Source organism: Camelina sativa, chromosome 3 (assembly GCF_000633955.1).
Source record: "Camelina sativa cultivar DH55 chromosome 3, Cs, whole genome shotgun sequence".
In the NCBI taxonomy this organism is placed as follows: domain Eukaryota; kingdom Viridiplantae; phylum Streptophyta; class Magnoliopsida; order Brassicales; family Brassicaceae; genus Camelina; species Camelina sativa.
The window spans coordinates 22,743,424-22,767,558 of NC_025687.1; the positions used below are offsets into that span (position 1 = coordinate 22,743,424).

At 34.5% G+C, this 24,135-nt stretch overlaps 6 protein-coding genes across 9 annotated transcripts; 4 read left to right on the top strand and 2 right to left on the bottom strand.

Moving 5' to 3' along the window:
* LOC104777758 (heme-binding protein 2-like) lies at positions 964 to 1,910 on the top strand. The gene is made up of 2 exons (XM_010502066.2): positions 964 to 1,260; positions 1,454 to 1,910. The coding sequence occupies exons 1-2, from the start codon at positions 995 to 997 to the stop codon at positions 1,848 to 1,850; spliced, it is 663 nt and encodes a 220-aa protein (XP_010500368.1). The 5' UTR covers positions 964 to 994; the 3' UTR covers positions 1,851 to 1,910.
* LOC104777760 (putative 3,4-dihydroxy-2-butanone kinase) lies at positions 2,276 to 6,438 on the bottom strand. The gene is made up of 20 exons (XM_010502067.2): positions 6,266 to 6,438; positions 6,034 to 6,107; positions 5,884 to 5,947; positions 5,683 to 5,795; positions 5,554 to 5,601; positions 5,374 to 5,445; positions 5,209 to 5,298; positions 4,852 to 5,025; positions 4,658 to 4,741; positions 4,466 to 4,521; positions 4,198 to 4,328; positions 4,031 to 4,123; positions 3,795 to 3,856; positions 3,547 to 3,690; positions 3,416 to 3,459; positions 3,227 to 3,310; positions 3,045 to 3,118; positions 2,846 to 2,958; positions 2,713 to 2,808; positions 2,276 to 2,591 (listed from the first exon to the last, which is right to left on the bottom strand). The coding sequence occupies exons 1-20, from the start codon at positions 6,303 to 6,305 to the stop codon at positions 2,466 to 2,468; spliced, it is 1,782 nt and encodes a 593-aa protein (XP_010500369.1). The 5' UTR covers positions 6,306 to 6,438; the 3' UTR covers positions 2,276 to 2,465.
* On the top strand, positions 7,952 to 9,497 carry LOC104777761. Its single transcript, XM_010502068.2, has 4 exons — positions 7,952 to 8,195; positions 8,365 to 8,447; positions 9,076 to 9,131; positions 9,220 to 9,497. The coding sequence occupies exons 1-4, from the start codon at positions 8,024 to 8,026 to the stop codon at positions 9,299 to 9,301; spliced, it is 393 nt and encodes a 130-aa protein (XP_010500370.1). The 5' UTR covers positions 7,952 to 8,023; the 3' UTR covers positions 9,302 to 9,497.
* LOC104777762 (UV-B-induced protein At3g17800, chloroplastic-like) lies at positions 9,558 to 11,430 on the bottom strand. Its single transcript, XM_010502069.1, has 3 exons — positions 11,167 to 11,430; positions 10,673 to 10,983; positions 9,558 to 10,572 (listed from the first exon to the last, which is right to left on the bottom strand). Exons 1-3 carry the CDS (start codon positions 11,299 to 11,301, stop codon positions 9,729 to 9,731), a joined length of 1,290 nt encoding a protein of 429 aa, XP_010500371.1. The 5' UTR covers positions 11,302 to 11,430; the 3' UTR covers positions 9,558 to 9,728.
* On the top strand, positions 16,429 to 19,176 carry LOC104777763. Of its 4 annotated transcripts, none has more exons than XM_010502072.2 (6): positions 16,429 to 16,602; positions 17,199 to 17,351; positions 17,422 to 17,464; positions 17,557 to 17,886; positions 18,294 to 18,634; positions 18,775 to 19,176. In XM_010502072.2, exons 2-6 carry the CDS (start codon positions 17,271 to 17,273, stop codon positions 18,991 to 18,993), a joined length of 1,014 nt encoding a protein of 337 aa, XP_010500374.1. In that variant the 5' UTR covers positions 16,429 to 16,602; positions 17,199 to 17,270; the 3' UTR covers positions 18,994 to 19,176. The 4 variants fall into 4 exon arrangements, with proteins under 4 accessions (XP_010500374.1, XP_010500375.1, XP_010500376.1 ...); XM_010502073.2 differs by having other exon boundaries at positions 16,429 to 16,590; XM_010502074.2 differs by having other exon boundaries at positions 16,429 to 16,567.
* On the top strand, positions 19,566 to 22,182 carry LOC104777764 (glutamine synthetase cytosolic isozyme 1-5-like). Its single transcript, XM_010502075.2, has 10 exons — positions 19,566 to 19,893; positions 20,003 to 20,042; positions 20,136 to 20,239; positions 20,346 to 20,394; positions 20,488 to 20,594; positions 20,789 to 20,876; positions 20,988 to 21,191; positions 21,380 to 21,433; positions 21,536 to 21,733; positions 21,815 to 22,182. The coding sequence occupies exons 1-10, from the start codon at positions 19,820 to 19,822 to the stop codon at positions 21,959 to 21,961; spliced, it is 1,065 nt and encodes a 354-aa protein (XP_010500377.1). The 5' UTR covers positions 19,566 to 19,819; the 3' UTR covers positions 21,962 to 22,182.

The window sequence follows — 24,135 nt, forward strand, 5'->3', positions numbered from 1 at the left end:
AACGACAGCGGATGAGCCTTGCTAATCCCTATCACAAGAAAATAAACCACCACTTTCGAATCCACCTCCAACTCCAACCGTCTAACCCGTCTCTCCCATGCAATCCATAAACCCTAATATACTCCCCACAGTTCTGCCAAAGCTGCCGAACATATCCCGATGTTCAAGTTTTATTGCTATCAAAAGTGAAACTGCTTGTGCTTTGGTTTACAAAACAACTTCTATTAAAGGACCAGCATATATATATGAAGAGACTCAAATGTAATATAAAATAAAAGCATTACGTTTGGTCTGACTCAAAATAGAATCAATTCATCATTAATATCTTATATTGATTTTACTATTTTATTATACAAAATTATATGCATTCAGTAAGTCATCGATACATATATACAATTATGGTTCCACCTTATTATATTTATAAAAAGTCTGGGTAGCTAGTTGAATTAGTTATAGTGAACAATAGTTTTCCCATTTTACCATTAGTTGAATTAGGTATAATGAAAAATAATTTTCTCTACACAAAAATTGATAATAATAATATTTTTCATTATTTAGTTGAATATAGATCACTTCTTAAATATTATCTTTTTAAATAAAACTGTGCAATTTTACTCACTGATTTAATATTCTGCCTCTATAAAAGAAAATAGAAGTCCCAATTAATATTTTTTTTTGGAATTTAAATTTTGTTGACTAACAATATGTTACTAATAAGAAATGAATTAATGAACCTTTTTTAGGCAAATATCCGCTCTGATATAGGGATGGGCAAACGTTTATCAAATTATCCACAAAGCATTTCATAACTTCCTTGACATATCTGAATCCAAATTAGAGTTCAAACTTGTACTAAGTTTAACTAGTCAAATATATTAATAACTTGTCTCATTGCCCAAAAATTCATCTATAAATACTCCATTTACACAAGACATTTCAATGAGAATCTAAACAAAACCAAAATATTCATTTTAAATAACTCTATTCATCAATAATGGAAACCGGTTTCAACATCTTAAAACTGTTATTTTGCCTGAGCCTAGTCGTGGTTGGATCATCTGCTGCTCAGGTTCCCGCACCATGGACTCCATCTAATGGGATGCGGCCGGGGACGTGTAACCACTACGAGTGTCCTACCTCTAAATTGGTAGAGGCCGGATACGCCTATGAGATCCGCTTGTATAACACTGCGGTATGGATCTCCACTGGTCCTATCTCCGCAACATCCATGACTCAAGCCACCAAAACCGGTTTCCAAAGGTAACTTACATTTTCAATCTAATATACAATCTTTTTGTTATATAACTTAAATAAGTTACTCCACAATTAGAAAAGAAACAAGTCCAAAAACAAATAACCGAATAAGATTTTATTCTTATCATAAGTACCGAATGTAGTAATTTGTGTTAACAAGTGAAACCGAAACTGAGTTTGTTTTTGGGGTACGTTACAGATTATTTAGTTACATACAAGGAAAAAACAAAGATAAGGTGAAGATGAACATGACAGCACCGGTGATCACACAACAAGCAACGCCAGGACAATCAGTCTACACTGTCTCCTTCTACATCCCCAAAAAGAACCAACAGAACCCACCTCAGGCTGATGACCTCCACATTCAGTCATGGAATCCAACCTACGTAGCCGTGAGGCAGTTCGGTGGGTACGTGTCGGACGATGCAGCCAAGAAAGAAGCTGCGGCTCTGATGGATAGCCTCAAGGGCACTCAATGGATTTTGCCTATCGAGAAGAGCAAAGGAAAGTCTCCGGCGTATTTGGTCGCTGATTATAACCCGAGGTTCCAGACCACGGCTAGGGTCAATGAGATACTAGTTCCGTTTACGATGTAAATGTGTAAAATATTTTACCACTTCACTCCTCACAATCGGATTAGAAGAGGTGGTTTAGAACCGAGACTGTAACCTCTTGACATTTCGCTCATGTTTTATTATTTAATTTTAAAAATATATTTATAAATGCTGACTTGGCTATAAAAGAGGATGACGTGTTATTACATTTGGCGAAATCAACAAGCCTATGAATCAATTGACAACTAGCAGAGAGCCTTGAAATTTCTACAGGCTAAACGTGAAGAGCAGAATCATCTAAAACCCTAAAACCGGATCTTGTAGACAAGCCGCAGTAAAAGAGCCTGAAGAATCCTAATATCATCTGAACCGGCAAGCCTCTGATTAAACCACCATAAACAGATGATTGCTAAGCCAAATCAAGCCTCTGTTTAATTAACTATCGATGTAATTATTTGCTCACTGTATGCAGAAAAAAATGTCATTCACTCAGTTGTACTCAAACAGGGGAAGCATTTCACAAGAATCCCTTAGTAGTTTTCTACATAAACGGGTCAGAACTCAGAAACAATATATACATAGACGACAAAACCATAAACAGAAATGAAATCGATAAAGCTCGATGAAACCTAAAACAGAGTAGTTCATCGGACCGGATCACAACCCCTGACTCTTCTCCTTCACGGCTCTTGCAGCGGCGCTGTACCATGCCGCTGCAGCCATTGCGCCTGGATCAGGAATTGATGCAAGAATCTCAGCTGATACATAGCTTGATCTTCCGGCCTGTCCACCAATCGAATAATCCGTCAAATCAGATAAACAAAAAACTTGACATCCAACTCATAACTCTGAGCTCAGTGATTGCAATATTGTAGCCAATTAACCGAGAGTCAATAAAGCTCACCTGTGCTTGCATATGAATGGTAGATTCAGCTCCTGCGGTTGCAGCTTCGGCAGACAGAACAAAAGCAGTAATAGGGTCCTCCCCAACACTCAGCTTCTGCTCAGAAAAAGGTAAACAACTATTGGCAAGTCACCTCCTCAAGGAATTTTGAAGGTGGGATGAGTGCATCTAACATCGTTCTGTAACCGGCAGTTGCTCCACCATATTTACTGACAGCAGAGATTGCTGACTTCAGTGCCTCAGACCCTGATTTCAAGAATAAATCAGTAACATAGTAGGCGAACATGTGCCTTTTGGAATAGTTAACGACAATACAAGGAACATTATCTTACAGTGTTTGGAAGTGGTTTCTGGCTGACCGTTAGCTTTTAACTCGGCATATGCTGCCTTGCAGAGGAGATTGTAACTGGTTTCAGATGAGACAGACAGACAGTGCCATGTCTTTATCAGTTAATGCCAAATGCATGATCAATTATAGAGAAAAAAAAAATTGAAATTAACTGCGTTGAGTTACATTATTCCACTAGTTCCCCCCATGACTCTTCTAATTGACGAACCAATCTCACGCACTGTTTCAGCAGCATCATTGAGTGGATAACTATAAGAACGAGAAAGAGAGGGTATAAATTGCAAGTAAACAATCAAACTAAACAGAGAAGAAGAAGAGGTAAAATGGTATTCACAGAGTAATGTGACCACTTACTAATTCTTCATGTCCTCCAGGATAGCAGTTGCGCCTCTGCACATCTATTAATGGTGATGTATACATAAGATTTAAGACATGCGTAAATGCAAAACTTTATGTTATACAAACATTTGAAAAACATGACTTACTGTTGATCCACAGTCCCCATCACCTACTTTTCCATCCCATTCGTTCAAACTATCTTTCAAATTGATGACTACAGTTGCAGCTGCTTCAATAGCTGCCTCAAGAATTTTCCCTTGTTGACTAAGCTCTTGAGGTCGGCTTGGAGACTTCAAATAGCAAAACAAGTTAGCATGATCACCTGGCAAGTTCTCATGATACTTACAGGTTATCACATCTCATTGAACCCCTTCTAAGCTGACTAATTGCTTACCTCTTCGCTTTTCGTTGCTTGGAAGGGCAGGGGAACCGGGATCTTTGCTGGTGGGCGGTTCCCTGTAGAGAGAAAGATTTATCCGTCTTAAGCTCAGGGGAAAAAAAAGTAAAATTCAATCTTAACATATAGGAAACGACAAAGACAGAAACAAATAATGATACAGAATGAAGAATTTACAATCCAATACAAGTTCCAAAGGAACAAGAAAGACAATTTATTTACGTCTCACAGACCATCTGTGCCAACTGGCCAGCTAGGAGCCTTGGTCGGAGCATCCAGACGCTCTAAAATTGACTGGTCTGCCTTCATGATTGATATCGAGAACCCTGAGAAGGGAGGGAGTGTGAGAGAAATAGCACAAAACCGGTAACTCTATATAGACACAACCAAAAACAGTCACCTGCCATATCAAGAGACGTCATAAATGATCCAGTATACACCCTATCAACGGCAAGCCCAAATTCCAATTGTAATTTTGGGACTGCTTTTCCAGCAGCAATCAAAAGTTCCATTAGAGGAGTACCACCTAAGCTGCAGAACAATAGGAAACTCAGATATAATTAAGCAAAACTCATTAGACCATATGTGGGTAACTGGGTATCATAGATATAACATTATTGCAATGGTGAAAATGAGAACTACACTGTTACAGGCTTATGCTTGCTTACCCATTAACCATCAGAACTACACTGTTACCACGTGTAATTGGAACATAATTAGTCTCCTGCAGTTAGAAAGAATGCTTAGGCCAATGAATGAAACACTAAATGTATTTTTTAACACTATTATTTTGGAGATAGTCAATAAGATGGTTATGGAATGGAGAAACTGTAGCAGAGAAACAAGAATTGTGTACATACTGGACTCAGTATCTGTTGAAGCACATGAGAAACTACAGCTTCCACAGGTTGAATGTCGACCACAGCAGCACCAGGCTCCCCATGCTGAAAGAAAGGTTCAAAATTAGCAAGAATAAAAGTCAAAATACAAGAAACAGAAATGTGCTCTCACTTTCCTATGGCATTATTAGAAAATATGAAGGGAAACAACATACAACTCCAAGCCCAAGTTCCATTTTCTCTGGACCCAAACGATCTGATGCAAGCTGTCCTGGAAGCGTACAAACAGATAGTGCAACACCCATGGTCCCAACCATCTCAGATGCATGTTTTGCTTCCGCTGCAACTTCGGCTAGAGAAAGACCAGCAGCAGCTGCTGCTCCAGCAACCTATCCTTAACACAAAAAACTAAGAAAGGATGATTAAAAATATAAGTGCATAAGAGCCTGCCGCTTAGACATCACAGAAAAGCCAGTAACAAACAAAATGAGGATCGACTGCAAACACTACTAAGAAATGTTAGCTTAGAGTGCAGATAAAGGGAAAAATAAGATAGAAGGAGAACTGAAAACCTTATGGACAAGAATTGTTCCCGCTAAACCTCTGCGTCCAGCTATGCCACGCGGCGGGGGTAAAGCACAATCGTCTCCAACAATCACAGTCTACAAAAGGGAACATGTCACATTCTATCCACCAATGCTCTTACCAAATTCTAAACAAACAAATACACAAACTACCTCAATTTGGAAACCTTCAGTTTTTGCTTGCTCAGCTGCAAGGCCAAAGTTAAAGCGGTCACCAGTATAGTTCTATTAGCAATAGTTAAAGGAGAAACTAGATCAGCCAAACAGATTGAGGGATAGTCTTTCAAAGATATTTTACATATATAAGTATATGTCTAGCCATGTTATAAATACCGTGACAACCAAGAGGCATCCTTTTGGACCAGTTACAGCTCGAATCCCCTGGAATTAGACAAAAAGATTCATCATTTGCTAGATACACTCAAGAGAAGACCAAGAAGATACATGGGAAGAGTAACTTACAGCTAGGATAGAATCAACAGGTGGTGAAGCAAAGACATCTCCACAAATAGCAGCTGTGAGCATTCCTTCTCCAACATAGCCAGCTTGTGCTGGTTCATGCCCACTTCCCCCTCCTGTTTCACAAAAACGACATTGCTCCCATAAACACGGAAACAAAACTCAATCAAAACATAAATTAGGTTTGGAAAAGAAAACTCCAACCTGATATAACAGCAACCTTGTCATAATTTGCAGCCAAGACATCAGCCCGTAGTACAACTTTGATCTGTAAATTCATCAGAATAAGCCTGAGGGTTCCCACAGCCAATGGTAGGAATTGAAAAAAAAACGAAATGGAGTTTTTTTAAGAACCTCGGGAAGACCATCCAAATACTGAAGTCCAGGATAAGTTTCAACGAGACCCTCGATGAACTCGGTTACAACATCTGCAAAATTGCACAGTATTGAAAAATAAACAGCTTTAAGTTCAACCTCTCTCTAGCGATTTGATATGTCAAGAACATGCAACTAACATATGAGATTAATAAAAACAGAGAGCTCGAAACACAAAAGAAGAAGGAGAGACGAGGGATCGATCACGAACCGTTGGGGTTGTTGATGAATTTTTTAGCTGGAGGAACCATGGTGTTAAGCTTTAAGTGAGATTGAATAGGATTAAACTCACATGGAGACGAGAGAAATCGAGACTTTGATAGTCAACAATGTCAGAAAGGAGGAGAAAGTAAAGAAGAAAAAGAAGAAAGAAGTGAGAGTGAGTATTTTTGTATTTGTTCCGTAGAAGAGAACAAAAAAAAAAAAGTCAAAAACACAACTTCTAAACCGAAATAAACAGGTTATAATTAAAAGGATTTGTTGGGGTTTTAGTACTTAATTATCAATTTGACACATAGGATGGGGTACCTTACCCAAATATCTTCGTCAATGGGTTTGCAAACAAAGAAGAGAGAGAAAATAGAGAATAGAAGAGACAGGGACAGTAGTTTTGTTAGAATATATTTTTTTTTACTTCTTTCTTTCTCTTTCCTTCTCTTATATATATAATATTTTTATTTCTTTTTCTTTTTATCACATTCCTATTTTTCTATTTATTCAAATATTTATAAATATATTTTTTGTTTCTAAATTTTTTCTACATATAAAAAATCTATGTTTTTTTATAATTTGATATGCATTCTGTTTTAATGATTTTAAATATATTTATATTCAAAAAATCTTAATTTGTGTACGATTTAAATCATTCAGCAGGTTGGATAGATTTAAACCATCCAATAATATTTGTGTACAGTTCAAACCATCCAGCATGCCATCCAGCAATATTTGTGTACGGTTTAAGCCATCCAGCATATTTGATAGATTCAACCCGTCTAACAATATTTGTGTACGGTTCAAACCATCCAACATGTTAGATAGATTCACAGTGTCCAGTAATATTTGAGTACGGTTTAAACCATCCAACATGTTAGATAGATTTAAAACGTCCAACAATATTTGTGTACGATTTAAACTTTCCAACATATTGGATAGATTCAAACTATCCAACAATATTTGTATATGTACATCAAACTATCCAGCAATATTTGTTTTCGTACACCTTATTAAGTATACAGTTGTCTGTACACATTATTAAGTGTACAAATGTAATTTGTTTAATACTTAGGGTTTTAGATGTATGTACTGCAATGGTTGGTAAAAATTATATTTGTACACTTAATAATGTGTACCGACATCTGTACACTTAATTATGTGTATAGACATCTGTACACTTAAAAATATGTACGGATACAAAATATGTATATAATATATTTAAAAATTATTAAACAAAATTTATATCAAATTGTAAAGAAAAAAATATAGAATTTTTTGTATTTAAAAAGTTTTCTAAAAGAAAATTATATTAGTAATTATTTAAATAATCAAGAAATAAGGAGAAAATGGGATATATAATAATATAAAGTGTAATTAAAAAAATTGTTAAATGGCAAAAATGACTGAAAAAAAAATTGTTGTTTCTAATTATAAATAATGAATCTTTCTAATTATGTTTGAAAAATATATCATTTTTTCAAATATCTCTAATTAAAACGTTGATGTGGTTCCAGCAATTAACCAGTATATGGAGATATTGGGCCGAAATTAGCCCATCAAGGTTAAATATATAAATAACTTAATTAGTAAGATAAAAATGAAAAATAAGAAGCTTCGTAGGCACGTGGACGGGTGGACCACAGACACGGTTCGTCTATAATAAATAATTATTCTTCGTCTACCCTTACACGAAAGAGATTGAGAGAGAGAGAGAGACTAAAAAGAAAGATCTAGAAGAGAAGGCGAAGAAAGAAGAATGGCGTTGCAATGGCTGATTCTGTCGTATGTGGTAGCGGCCGAAGTTGTAATCACCCTCGTGTTGACTCTACCTTACCCTATGCTTATTAAGAAACGTGTCGTTCAACTTGTCTCGTTGATTCTCCAACCTGCTGCTTCCATCGTCGCCTTCGCCGGATTCCAGCTCCTCGGTAACCTCCTCTCTCTTTATCTTGCTCATCTGATTTCTCTAATTCGTAATCGGAATCGAATTTTGTGTTAATTTAGTTAGGGTTTTTGAGCCGCGAGTGGATTCTCTGTGGGTTAGGTTATACCTTTTGTGTGATATTTTGCTTATTTCGTTTTTGTGATTTCTTTCAGATATTTACTGGAAGGCTGAGCATAGACTTTCTTGTTCATCTGAGGTATGCACTGCTACCGAACGGGATCGCTACGAGAAATCTGTAAGTCTCCATTCCAAATCCATTGTTGTTGACTTTATATATAACCTTTTAGTCTTTTTGATTATTATTCTATGACTGAGTTCTTATGTGTTATGAATCTTTTTTTGATTAGTCAAAATTGTTAGGTTTGTGAGTTTCATCATCCTCATTGATTAGTCTTGCTCCCAATCTGAGAATTGGCTTTCATTGTTTAAGGATGTTTTGTATAAATTAGATTTTTAGTGTATAAACGATTGAACAACATAACAGTATCTCACTCCTAGAGTAAATTGCATCTTTTTTTTTCTAAGGTCTCGATCACCTATTGATGTACTCACTCATATCTTGTTATTTATAGCTCTCTCTTGAGCTACTGTCAATTAGCAAAACATGAGATTGTCTTCATAGCATTCATTGTTCTTCAGTTTTTATACAATCTTCTTGTGACTTTCTTGGCAATTGATGATTCTTGGTGAAGCATCCTCACCACTTGATTGATTCTTGGTTCATCACAGTTACTTTTTGCTCTGCAGTTGCAAGTTTGCCAGAATCAGTTGCACATATTGAACTCTCTGATATTTATAGTTTCTTCTTATCTCTTGCACTGAAATGTCTCAGCTTGCTTACTAACGATTTGTGTGTACTGCAGATCTACAAGGCTCAGAGGAATGTGGTTCTGTGCGCTGCAGGAATTCTTCTCTACTGGTAACTTCTTCATCAGCTATTAACTGTTTATTATACACACTCACGAGGTCTTGCGTTACTCACTGGCATCTATTGTGTTCATTGACAGGTGCATCTACCGCATCTGCAAGTTCAACAAAGACCTGGAGCTCTTGGAGGCAGAGGCGAAGAAGAGATCCAAGGAAGAGTAATAATCTTCACGAGTATAGGAGTTGGTTCCACAAAACCATTGCACACGATATGTATATCATCAGTGTCTATTTCTTTCTGCATCTTTGATCTATTTTAAGAACAGCCTCCATTTATGCTCGTGTCAAGAATTATCATGTACAGACACTAATTTTTGTTAAACGAACCACAACTATGAACTTACTTCTCCACCGAACATATTGATCATGAACTTTGCAAAATGCTGTCAGGAACGGTAAATAAGAACAATAACACAAATTGATCGCGAATGTATCATTACCAATAAAATGGGTATTGATAAACTCAATTTCTAGGGCAACAAATATTAGTTGGTCAGTTCACAGTTGCATATCAAAGAACAAATCTCCAAACTCTCTCAAAGAATGTGGCATATCCATCCTCACCAAAAGTCCAACCACATAGACCGCTTCAGTTCAATACGAAGTGATACCTTGAATCTACATGACTCTCCACGTCCCAGAGGAAAGATCCAAAGGTCACAGCCTCCAACACAAGCCTCCTCAATCCCTTGAAGCTGATCTTGATATGCTCATCCTTGGACGAATCAATTGTGCCTTGTGGCGTTATCAATATCTCTGGCCTCCCAAACAATGCCTCCGTATGCTTCTCAATTATCCCAACCGCTTCTCTTGATCTTATTGTAGCATACCTTTGGAGGGTTTCTCCGTCGAATGACATAACATATGTCTTCAACCGGGATTGATTCATTTCGCTGCTAAAGCCACCACTCGCATTGATCCCTCCCACAAATGAACCAACCTCTTGGTTTGAGGATACAGCCTGATAGGTTTCTTCTGCTTCTTCATAGAAGCTTCTCTCTGTTTCTCGGCCTGCTTGCTCAATGCTAGTCTCACCTTCATATGAGCCACCTGGAAGAATCCTCATCGTCTTCTCGAGCTGAAACCTTTGGTCGATCCGCTTCAGGAAATACCCATACATCACTGAAGCAGCATAAACCTGTCCAACTCCAAGTTTGCTAATCTGCGCAACCGCTGCCAGATCATCAGTGCGGTTTTTGAGGATGATGGAAAGATGATTCTGAATCATCTCATAAACCTCAGGGGAGTGAAGTCTCTCAAGTTCCCCATCTAGAGTCGGCCAAGTATCAACTCGACCAGAAGGATCAGCAGATGATGAGGTTATGGATGGTACAAGTGAAACATTAGCGTCCATGAACTTCTGAACCACTAGAGCATATAAAATCTCTTCCAAAGCCCTTTTCCTCTCTTTCTCCTTAATCTCAGCAATCCTCCTAAACACCCCACCCAAGAAACAAATCTAAATTCAAAATCCAAAACCTAAAAAGTAGCAGAAGAAAATGGTAATTAAAATATCGTCATATAGTGACAAACCTGTAGAGAACAATGTCAGTTCCAGGGACAGAGGAATCATCCCTGATCTGTTCCTCAGCGTCTCGATCGATTTGGAGCTGTTCAAGTTGCTGTTCAACAGCTGCTGGAACAAGATGAGGATGGCTCACTAATATCTGTGAGAGAAACTGCCCAACAGGAGACTTCAACTGAAGTGGCGCGATTGAATCTGTCGAAGCATCACCACCAGAAGCTGAAGCTGAAGCTGAAGCTTTAACCACAAAACTCCTCCGAGAGTTAACATAACTTGTTCGGCTTTGCAATGGTCTCGAGAATTTAAGAGAAGAGTTGCTCTGCATGCATATATATAATCAAAGCCAATTATTACATATGTGAGACATATTAGCACAAAGGAACCCAAAAGTTCCGATTTTTTCGACACAGAATCAGAAATCACAAACAAACATGAAAAAGCTAAACCAAATTGATTTTATGGGTTTTAGAGAATTAAAAGCAGTATAAAGAAGAAGACATACTCTGAGACGAAATTGAGGTCCGGAGCCGACGAAACGCATGAAGCCAGGACAGGTGGGTGTTAAAACTACCGACTTTTCGGACGATTGACGTAGTAAGACGGAAGATTGAACCAAATTCGCTGCCACGGCGTCCATGATTACACTCGCAGAGAAGCAAAGATCGGACCTTTGGCCAGAGAGAAAGGAAGAAGAAACCTAGAAAGAAAGAATGTTTGAGAAAATTTTGTCGAAAGTGGTGACAAAAACCGGTTAGTGGGGTGGTTTATGCTTCTTATCTCTTCGAACTTTTATACCACTCACGTTTTTTTGTGTGGATAATTAGGGGAAAATATTAATTCAAGCCAAAAAAAACTATATTATTGGTAGGATCGGATAATGATTTTTTTTTTTTCTTTTCACAATAGTCTCATTTTATTTTTTTCACAATAATGATTTAGATATTGTTTTTACAAGATTATCAAACTTATTTTTATAAAAATTCAGACAATTCTCATCAATTTACTAAATGAAGTTTTCAATTAAAAAAAATATTTTTGGTAATTAATTTCTCAAAAATTTATAAAGTTAGTAACTTTATAAATTTGATATGGCTCAATATGTAGGTGTTATAAACCATCTTTCAAAAAACATATATAGCCCAGCATAACAATCCATCAACATAAACTAGGGTTTTTGAGCGTCTCGCACATCTAAGAGTTTGTCAATCGGTGTGTAAGAAAATATCGTCGTCTTCGATCTGATTTTTCGTGCATAGAAAAGCGTTTTTGACATTTTCTTTTTGTTTTGGTTTCTCATATAGTACTAGATAATATTCCAAAATAAAATTAATATTAATATAACAAAATATTCTTTCTTAGTTCCTTCATAGTTTTTCTACTAACCCAAAAATACAAGAAAACTAATATATTATTTATTATATTATAAAAATAAATGTTATTCGAAATGATTAATTGAAAACTAAAGATGTTTTTCAGAGATGAAGTCATATATAAAAGTAATATGTGAAATGATTCAATTAAACGAGTATAAGTGAAACAGAAACTTAACTTATATATTTACAATTCACAATAAATTAATATAAATATTATTTATATATTTTTTTAATTAAAAGAAAAAGATGGGTAGCTACATGAAGTATAACAGAAATCATGGTCACACATACTAAATATACTATTGTATCTTTAATTACACGAAGTATATGTATTACATGGCCACATGCATAAACTATATGACGTTATGTGGTCAACACCATAGACATACAATCTGGTACACCGGTCGACTAACTCCTGCGAAAACCGATATTGACTCCAGCGTTGACAAAAAAAAATGTATTAATTTTTTTTCTATTAAAAATCAAAATAATAAATATTATATATAAACATTTTGGGTTTTCATGATTAAAAAACATATTCAATTCAATATCTAAATATTTTTAGATATCTCTAATGTATTCATTCTTATAATTAGTTAGTTTTATTTTTAATGCTAAAATAATAATGAAATAAAAATCATTAATAGTTATTATCAAATATATATATATACGTATATACATATATATATATATATAAATCTTTGATAATCAGATTATTTAAATAGTGCAAAATCAATAAAATCAAATTCAACTACTTTCATTAGTAAAATAATATGCAAAAGATTGAGTATATGACTCTTTACTATAAAGTTTGCATGGTAAATGTTGTATAAAATTTTAGATACTTTTACTGTAAAATTGACATACTCTGTAAACAACAACAAAATAAATTCACAATATTTACTTACAATATATAAAAGATAAACACACAAAAAATTGATTTTGTTTTATTTAATTTGAGGGTATGTTTGCAAAAGGATATAGAATAAGAGTATTTTTGCAAATACCTTTATATTACATCTTGAAATTAATTATCAATAATTTTTATTTAACTATTAGTTTAGCTTTAAAAATAAAAATTAACTAATTACAAGAATGAATACACTAGAGATATATAAAAATATTAAGATATTGAATAGAATATGTTTTTAATCATGAAAAACCATTAATGATTTAATATAAGTTTTTTAAATTGAAAAAAACAATTTAGAATACATTTTTTTAATCAACGCCGGAGTCAACGTCGGTCTTCGCTGGAGTCAGTTGACCGGTGTACCGGATTATATGTCTATGGTGTTGATCACATAATGTCATATAGTTCGTGCATCTGGCAATATAATACATATACTTTGTGGATACAATAATATACTTGATATGTGTGACAATGATTCCTCTTATACTTCATCTATCTAACCATCTTTTTTCTTTTAATTATCTATATACTCATAAATAATATATAATTAGAATATTATTAATAAGTAAATAAAAATTGAAAAGCTCCTCTCCTTTTTCCCCTTTGTCCCACCCTCCATCTCTACGGTGAGTAAGTCATCATCTTGTGATGATATCAAAGAGAAATATAAGAACATATAATAACAAACAAGAAACATACATCTTTTGGGTGAGTCAATCGTCCTCATCTTGTTTGTTATTGTGTGTTCTTATATTACTCACTGTGCAGGCACATCTTTATTTCTTGATTCATGTGGTCTCCTCCTAAAGTCACTTTTCTGAAAATGAAAAGTAATATTATCGCATGGACAAAAGGGTTAAGACGCTAAGAGAGCAGAAAGGTAGAAAAGGGTTAGGACGCTAATGTCCATGCCATGATATTGACTTTTCATTTTCAGAAAAGGATTAGCTAGGACGATAATGTCGCATTTCTCTCTAATCCTTGTGTAAGACAAATTTGACCATCAAAATCTCTTTTTTTTTTTCAATTTCATTTCTCCTGAAACCCTATCCTAAAATTTGTTACTTTCTCCTCATTCTCTATAGGATTCTTCGACATTTGCAAAGCGTCATTATTCCAGAGGTATATCTATCTAAACAAACCCCTCCTTTAATTCACTCCACTTCTATCACAAAGACTGATCCTTTTGTCTTATTTTTCATTGTTGATTAAGAAACCCTTGTTTCGAACAAATCGCAATTGAACCGAGGTCGTGTCCAAACCCTTGTTTGGACAATTCTCATACCAAAATGTTTTTTTTTTCACAAAATACTACTGTTATATTTCTCAAGAATACAAATACAAATTATTTTTCAAAAATACCAAAAAGGTAAAACTAAATTTTAAACACTCAAACTAACTCATAAAAACTAAACTTTAAACCCAAAATAACTCAACAAAAATCCAAAATTTTAAATAATAAACCGTTAAAAATCTTTTTTGTTGCTTGTGGTAATCCCCTATTTAATAAGACAGAAGTACACGACTTCAAATTTGTAGACTACATAATTTTAATAGTAGGTTACAAATGAGTTATAAAAAAATTGATATTAATTTGTTACAAGATACAGTAAAACCTCTATAAATTAATAATGTTGGGACCAAGAAATTTTATTAATTTATAGTGATATTAATTTATCTATAAATTAATAATTATTATTTTATAGTGTAAATTAATAATTATTATTTTATAGTATAAATTAATAATTATTAATTTATAGGTATATTTTTAATTGTTTCTTTTTTTTAGAATTATGAATTGAGACAATTTTTGCAAAATAAGATTAGAATTTTGGATGTTGTAAATTTTATGGTATTGGAATTGAATTTGAAATAGTTCAAAGATATTATTGACAATGAATTACAAATATTATAGAAAAATTCACTTGTACACATGACATAAATATTCAAATTTATGAATAAGAATATCAATTATCGTATTTTAATAGTCTATCAAACTATCAAAATGTAAATGATGCATATTTAAAAGTTGAAAACTTTAAAAAAATTTAGCTGTTTTATGAAATGTTATAGAATATTTTATATCATTATAGTTTGAAGATACAACATAACAATTATTTTATAGATACGAGGTTTAAGAGAAACATACTTTACTATATTATTAATTTATGATATTATTGGGACCATATTTTACATGGGAATTTTAAAAAAATTATTATCTTACTATCTTATCAAATTTTATTATTTTTTACACTATCCCGACTTGGGACTAGCAAAATTTATTAATTTATAGTGTTTATTAATTTATAGAGTATTAATTTATAGAGGTTTTACTATATATGTTATGAGTAAAAGACAATTAATTTCAGAATATTATTAATTCTCTTTTTACCAACACCAAAATATATCCTCCAAATATTTAATTGGTACATCATGTTGTTTCCAAAAACAATAAACAGAATATTCTGAATTAATTGTCCACAGAAAAATACTGGTAAGCATAAAGAAGGAATAAAATCTAAGCAAATAATAACAATTAATCATGATTCCTAATATCTTAATCAAGATAATGATTCCTTTTATTTCTATTATAATTTTTATATAATTTTTTTTGTTGAATTTTCTAATTTTATATAATATAATCAACTTTAAATAATTTATTTTGATTTTTTTTTTTAATATGTATATTGAAAATTGATATAAAAGTTAGAAACTATAAACAATCTAAATTTATTTGTTATAGCAATGTCAATAATATGTCAATATAATATGAAATAATTTCAAGAAACCAAGTATATTAAAACAAAAAGTATAACAATATATTAAATTACTCATTATAAAAATAACTCGCTTTTTAAAAATAAAATTTACAAAATTATGTCTTATAATGACATTTAAGTCATGATGTAGAATATACATTGTTGAAATAACTTCACATATATAACCTAATACAACATATTAAATTTTTATTTTAATATATAAAATGTACAAAATTTTGTATAAAATAAAATTTGACCAGTGTTATAGCACATGTACTTATCTAAAATCATTAACAATATAAAACTTATAAAATAGATATTTTTTTTCAAGCAATCATATTTAGCATATGATTTTCATTGCATAATGTTTTATCCAAAAAAACTTTCAAAAACAATCACATAAATTATATTTTATATAAAAATTAAATAAAATGAATTTCAATCCGTGCTTTAGCACGGGTCTTAATCTAGTTTTGGATTAAAAAACTTGACGTGATATTTTATGGAAAAGGATATATTGTAACAATTTATGGTATTTTTCTATAAACAATTTGTATAATTTATCTCTTGATAATATATATTAGAAGTTGGGTCACATAGTAAGTTAGGAACTTAAAATATTTCCGAAGGCCCATTAAGTGGCCTTATAGACTAACACTTGAGAAAACATATATATACCCAGCAAGATAATTAGGGTTTTTGGCGTCTCGCAGTGTTTGTCTAAGAAAATATCCTCCTCTCCATCTGACTTTCGTGCTAGAAGCGTTTTTCACTTCTTTTTTTTTTCTTCTGATATAGTATTTCAGTTCAACAATCGTCTTAAGCCCATTTGTCATCTGTGATGTTGTAATTTCTGAGGTAAACGTAAAGGAATTTCTGAGGTAAACGTAAAGGTTGGTATTGAGTTCGTCTTTTGTTTTTATAAAAAAAAAAAATGGTGGCGATGATGAAAAAAAGGCCGGACTTACAGCTGCTACGAGCACCCCACAGAAAGAAAGGTGTGTGGTGGGTAGTAGAATGATGCTAAAGTTTCCAAAGGTTACAGCTGAGCCTCCTCCTCTTTTTTAACCAAAAAACCTTAACCCAATCTTCACTGTTTTGCCTCATAATTCATTCTAAATCAAAAGCTAAAAACGCTTATTTTCCCAAACTAAAATAGTATAAAATTGTAAACAAACACCATTAAACATCACCTGACTTTAATTTACTTACAAATTTAGGTTTTTTTTTATGGAAGAATTATTGAAATTGGTTTTGTCCAGAGAGATTATGACCCAAAAAAAAACAATTTGTCTACACAAATAAACAGAAATTTGTAATTGAAAAAAATTAATAATAATAAATAAACAGAAATTTGAATAAAATAAATAGTGAAAAAGAACGCGAAAAAAGAAAATTAAATAAATAAAATCTAATAAGTTATAATAATATTTAAATTTGAGTGAGGAAACAAAAAAACTGAAAGTGAAGAGATATATTTGGTGGGCAGGTTTTAAAAGAGTGGGTTTAAGCTTGCTGTTGACAAGAAGAAGAAGAAGAACACAAAAACCCTAACGAAAAAATGGAATCGAAAGCTATTTGCTTAGGGTTTCTTCCTCCAAGACTTCGTTTTTCATTTCCACATTTACTCTCTAATCCTTGTGTAAGTCAAATTTTGCATTTTTCAATTTCGTCTCCTAAAACCTTATCCTAAAATTTGTCAATTTCTCTAGGGTTTATCCACATTTGCAAAGCGTCAAAGACTTGATTCCAGACGTAAGTATCTATCTATCTATCTAAACAAACCCACTTTTGATTCACCCAACATGTAGCACAAAGACTGATCCTTTTTGTCTTTGTTGATTAAGAAACCCTTGTTTGGAACAAACCGCAATTGAGTCGAGGTCGTGTACTATTGTGTTCTTCTAATGCTGAATCAAGGCCTGGAAATAAGCAATTCGAAAAGAGTAACTACGCTCGAGCTGAGCTGTTCCGTGGGAAATCAGGTTCTGTTTCTTTCAACGGCCTAACCCATCAGCTGGTTGAAGAAAGCAAGCTTGTTTCAGCTCCGTTCCAAGAGGAGAAAGGTTCTCTCTTGTGGCTTTTGGCTCCTGTTGTCTTGATTGCTTCATTCATTCTTCCACAGTTCTTTCTTACTGGTGCCATCGAAGCTACTTTCAAAAACGATACTGTTGCTGGTAAGTAAATATTTCACTCTATGGCTGCTTTTATGCTCTGTTGTTTTAAATTTATCAATCATCTTCAAGTGTTAACTTTTTATGCATCCTTAGGGACAAATAGAGTAGGTTCTATCTTAATGGTGTTACATCTGCTAACTGGTCATGTCTTAGTGTAGGCTTCTCTTAAATTTTATCTGTTTTGATAGGTTTTGAATTTGTTTTCTGATGTGCAATAATAGAATCCTTTTATTGATCTTGTATTGTCGATTACAATGAAAAAGACATGACCAAACCTTAAGAAAGAACCATAAGTATCCAGGAGTTTCATTTAAGAGGCTTCCCTTATGATCTGGCTCTCGTTTATATGATACTCATTTTGATGCCCTCTTTTATCAGGTTAGTAAAATTGTACTTTTTTGTTGCAGAAATTGTTACTTCGTTTTGCTTGGAGACGGTGTTTTATGCTGGTCTTGCGATATTCCTGTCTGTGACTGACCGAGTGCAGAGGCCGTACTTAGACTTCAGCTCCAAGAGATGGGGTCTGATCACTGGACTGAGGGGATACCTTACGTCTGCATTCCTCACGATGGGATTAAAAGTTGTAGTTCCTGTATTTGCTGTATATATGACTTGGCCAACTCTCGGAATAGATGCGTTGATCGCAGTGCTTCCTTTCTTAGTTGGCTGTGCTGTTCAACGAGTTTTTGAGGCTAGGCTTGAAAGGCGCGGCTCATCATGTTGGCCCATTGTTCCAATAGTCTTTGAGGTAAACTTATACACTGATATGGACCATTTTGGTCTTATTTTTGTCTATCCATCTTCTTATGTGAGAAACTCTTTTAGCAAGCATTGGACCATGATGTGATTAGTCTTGTTTTGAGTAACTATGGTTGAATGTAATGGCAGGTGTATAGGCTGTATCAAGTGACAAGAGCAGCGACTTTTGTACAGAGGCTGATGTTTATGATGAAAGATGCGGCAACGACTGCAGAAATTACAGAGCGAGGAGTTGCGCTCGTTGGTTTGGTCGTAACCTTGCAGTTTCTAGCTGTTATGTGTCTCTGGTCGTTTATCACTTTTCTTATGCGCCTCTTTCCTTCTAGACCTGTAGGTGAAAACTATTAAATCTCAGTGTTTAGTGTTTGTTAGATGTGTAGCCAAATCCCATCGGTTTTGTTTTGTTTCTGTGTTCACTTCAGGAATAATGGGTTGTATTAAGTCATTTTGAGAGTAAGTTGATGATCTTGAAATATGAAATTGGCTGGAAATGTTGTAGAACAATCGTACTAAACCTTCAAGACTTGGCGAGATCTCCCTGTCTCATCTCTTATTATATTTTGTCTTCTTACAGCTCTCCAGTATTCGTAAGTGCATTTTCTAAATCAAAAGCAAAAAGCGCTTCTGTTGTCATCCACATTTTTTAGGAAGTACTGCAGGTGACACTCTGCTAAATAGATTCGTTGAGAGACTGTAATCAGACATATACTCATAGAGAAATCTTAACTAGTGAGTTTGTCTGATCTTTAAAATGTTCAAAACATAATCTTCTCAGCTTTTTAGAATCTTTTGTCTATGCACAAAAGTGAAATCGTAATCTTATCCACGTGGAAGATGTGCGCCTCTGATAGGTGTCTTTTACAGTGACGTGTCTGTATTGTTTCATTGATGAATCTGTTTTAGTGAATTACACCATTTGAGTGATTCTCAAATGAAATGGTTTCAAAGCTATAACTTTACCAAATATGTAGTAATGTTGTTATTAATGAATACGTAAAAAAAAAAAACACAATTTAACTGATCAGCGTTTATTGTTGGGAAAACAATAAAATAGGATCTCAGGAGAATTAGCCGCTTCTCTATAATAAGAGAGTGAGTAGTGAGACAGGGAAAGCCAATCTGACCACACTGGTTTAATCGATATTCTTCTTCTTCTTCATATTAGACTACAGAGATGATGTCTCCACTATCAGATCTCCTAAACCTCGATCTCACTGACACCAAGAAGATCATCGCTGAATACATATGGTACAATCTTGATTCTTGATCTTTACTTTAATGATCTTGCATGTCTCTGTTTACGACATAAAACTTTTGTTATGTTTTTTCAATTTACACTGTTTTATCTTGAGAACAGGATCGGTGGGTCTGGCATGGACATTAGAAGCAAAGCCAGGGTGGGTATTCATATATATTTTACAGAGTCTCTCCCTAATTTAGTTCAGTTCTTTTGTATAACCAAAACATCAGAAATGTTATTTTGTTAACAGACATTACCAGGACCAGTAAGCGATCCATCAAAGCTTCCAAAATGGAACTACGACGGATCAAGCACCGACCAAGCTGCTGGAGATGACAGTGAAGTCATTCTTTAGTAAATCTTCTTCATCTCCTTCCTCCTATACACATAATTTAAGTAATATATATATTAAAAAAAATTGATTTGAAAGACTTTTATTTTTGATATGAATGAAAAAAAGTCCTCAGGCAATATACAAAGACCCATTCAGAAAGGGGAATCACATTCTGGTAAGCTCATCAAACTTTAGTACAAGATTAATCCTGTTTTCTTGATTAGTAGTGGATCTTATAAGTCAATGTTTATGAATATATATAAATCAGGTGATGTGTGATGCTTACACACCGGCCGGAAATCCAATTCCAACCAACAATAGGAACAAAGCCGTCAAAATCTTCGATCATCCCAATGTGAAGGCTGAAGAGCCTTGGTAAGCTAAATAATACATAGCCTATGGAATAAAAAAAAACTCAATGAACTATAACCAAATTTGGTTTGGGAATTGTTTATAACGTACAATTCGGTGTGAAACTTTTGATACCGACTGGTTTAAGAATAGACTTCAGTTTGGTCGGTTCAGTTTGGGCTCTGTTTGATGTTTTGTTGTACTCTATAATTTATTAGGTTTGGGATAGAGCAAGAATACACAATACTTAAAAAAGACGTGAAGTGGCCATTAGGATGGCCTCTTGGTGGCTTTCCTGGTCCTCAGGTACACACTTATGAGTAATTAAAGTCTCCATAAAAAAATGCGCTAACTCCTTAAATCAAGAACAAGTTTCTTACATGGAATATGGCTTTTTTTGGTGTTTGAACAAAATAGGGACCGTACTATTGTGCAGTTGGTGCAGACAAAGCCTTTGGTCGTGACATTGTTGATGCTCACTATAAAGCTTGTCTCTACGCCGGTTTAAGTATCGGTGGTGCCAATGCTGAAGTCATGCCTGGACAGTGGGAGTTTCAAATTAGTCCTACTGTTGGTGTTGGTGCAGGTGATCAGTTATGGGTTGCTCGTTACATTCTTGAGGTAAGAAACCGGTAGAACTTATCTTTGTTCTTATCAAGTTTCATGGGCTTTCAAATCAAAAAATGAATTTGAAACGAGTGGAATTGACCTATATCTCTTGTATATCACTCTAGGTCTTATCTCATTTCTGATGCACTAAACTTTGGTTTCTTGTATTCTAATATGAATCATTGTGTTTTCCTGGGCAGAGGATTACTGAGATAAGCGATGTGATTGTCTCATACGATCCAAAACCAATAGAGGTATGTCATGATCATCAAGACTTTATTTTGTTTCTAGTTACAACCGAGTTTTCTTGACTGTCAAGTTTGTTGAGGTTGTTTTTTAATATATATGGTGGTTAGGGTGATTGGAATGGAGCAGCGGCTCATACAAACTTCAGTACAAAATCGATGAGGAAAGATGGAGGACTTGATTTGATTAAGAAAGCAATAAAGAAGCTTGAAGTGAAACACAAACAACACATTGCGGCTTATGGTGAAGGCAACGAGAGGCGTCTCACTGGGAAGCATGAAACCGCGGACATCAACAAACTCTCTTGGGTACGTATGAGATCTTATCATATAGTTATGTTTTGGTTTATGGTCTCTCTCTACTATGTAACTTTTGTCTTTGCCGTGTAGGGAGTGGCGGATCGGGGAGCATCGGTGAGAGTAGGAAGAGATACAGAGAGAGAAGGAAAAGGGTATTTTGAAGATCGAAGGCCTTCGTCTAATATGGATCCTTACCTTGTTACCTCAATGATTGCTGAAACCACCATCCTCGGCTAAGTTTTTTTTGGTTCTTTGTATCTTCTTCGGTGTTCGGTTTGGAGACTTTTATTGCGAATAAGTCATAGAATGTTCTGTGGTTTCTATTGTTTAATCCGGTTAGGGTTCATTTTAAAGACAAAACTCATCGTTGAACTCAAAATAATTTGTAACCACCATCCGTCCATCCCCGGACTAAGCTTTTTGGTTTTCATCTGAACCGTGAAGGGATTTGTGTTGTGCCATACCATCCATATTAGATTACACTACAAGAAAACAACGGTACAACGGTTTTGCAATGAAGGAATATGTAGCGAATTTCTCACAAATCGATAAAAGCGAAAGAAGAAAGTTCGTTCCTCGCAAATCGTTTTTCGCAAATCATTCAACGTCGCAAATCTTTCGTAACTTTTGCGAGGAAAAAAGTTAATCGCAAATTGCGAGGATTTGTTTAAAAAGCAATTTTCTCGCAAATGTTGTATCTAGTAACTCTCTCGTAAAATTTGCGATGTTTTTGCAATTATTTTTTCCGTCGCAAATAATAATAATGATATAAAAAAAAAAAAATTATTTTGGTTAGCTTAATTAGAATTAAACCTGTAATTAAGATTAAACATGTAATTAGAATTAAACCTTATAACTTATGCAAATTAAAGATGTAATTATAAGTACTAAGTTTTCAAATAACAAAATAAATTTACAAGGGAGATCAAGTTCTAATCTAAACATTACACATTACACATTAAGAGAAAGAGAGTTCATCATGTTGCTTGGCCGCCGGTAGCTTCTCCGCCGGTTGCCTCTCCGGTGGTTGTGTCTCCGACAGTTGAATCTTCTCGGCGAAACCTTGCAGCAAACTCTGGATCTTTCTCTGCAAAATAATCAAAGTATGCATCATAACTATGCATCTTCTGTAACTGAGTTGCCTGAGTAGCAAGAACAGCTTCGGCAGCAGCAAGCTTCGCAGCTATAACAAGTGGATCTTCAGAAGGAGGAGGCGGTTGACCAATGTGAGCTGAACCTGCCAACAAAACATATCCGGTTCTTTTTCTTCGGCGCAACCTGCCAACAAAACATATACACACCATAAGTGTTTACACAAACATAAGTGTTTACACAAACATAAACATAAACACCATAAGTGTTTACACACATAGTTTACACAAACACAAACATTAACAAAAACAATGAAGCATGTTTACCTCGGCATAGATTTGGTTCTTCACAGTTACTGATAACCCGCCGGAAGCACTACTATCCATGTTATCCGCTGATAATAGCTTAGACTCAGCTTCAACTATCTTTGACGACACTTCATTGTACACCTTCTCAGACAATCCATCAACAAACGACCCATCAGGTTTCCTATGAGTGTTTTCTAGGACTCGCAGGAAATCAGGTAGTGGCTCACCAGTCCTCTCAGACTAAGAACAGATAAATGAAACAACTATATTACTATATTGTAGATATGAATGATTAATGAACTTGTGTTAAACAGAGATACTTACAAGCTTTCGTGCTCGGGCTTTAAAAGAGGTCTGACCAGAACAATGCTTATGTATTCCGGTGCCATCATGATCACTATAGCGAGCATTACGGCTATTGATACTCTTTGCTTCTGATTTTGGTTCACACCAAAAATTGACCAAGCCATCCCATACGGTAGGATCAAGCCACCGCGACATTGCGTCATTACCTTTCTTCTTCCACTTACCCTTCCATCGAGACACTTGATCACTCATCCGGGTCTTCAACTTCTTTTCAAACTCAGCTCTAACTATTTTATTGATGGACACATCCCAATTATATGTTTGCTTGTAAAGACATAAAATGAATCAGAAACAGAATCAGAACCAAATTCGAAAGATAAACACACAAAATCTGTAATTTAAACACAACAACAATTTGTAACTTACCGCAAAAGTTTCAAACCACCGGTTTACAACCGGGCCTGGTGTTTGGGTCCAATTGGCATGAGCTGATTTGAAATCTCTTTCAAAAATGGCCCGGACAGTAGCAGCAACCGAAGAATTCTGGTCAAACCTACAAAACATAATTTGCTATGTTTTGAGTAATTTGCGATGGATTTGCGACGAATTCACTATAGGTCTAGCAAATCAGTCGCCAATTTGTCGCAAACCTTGAATATCTAATTTGTAAACCGGTGATTTCGCAGCTGGTGACGGAGTGGTGTT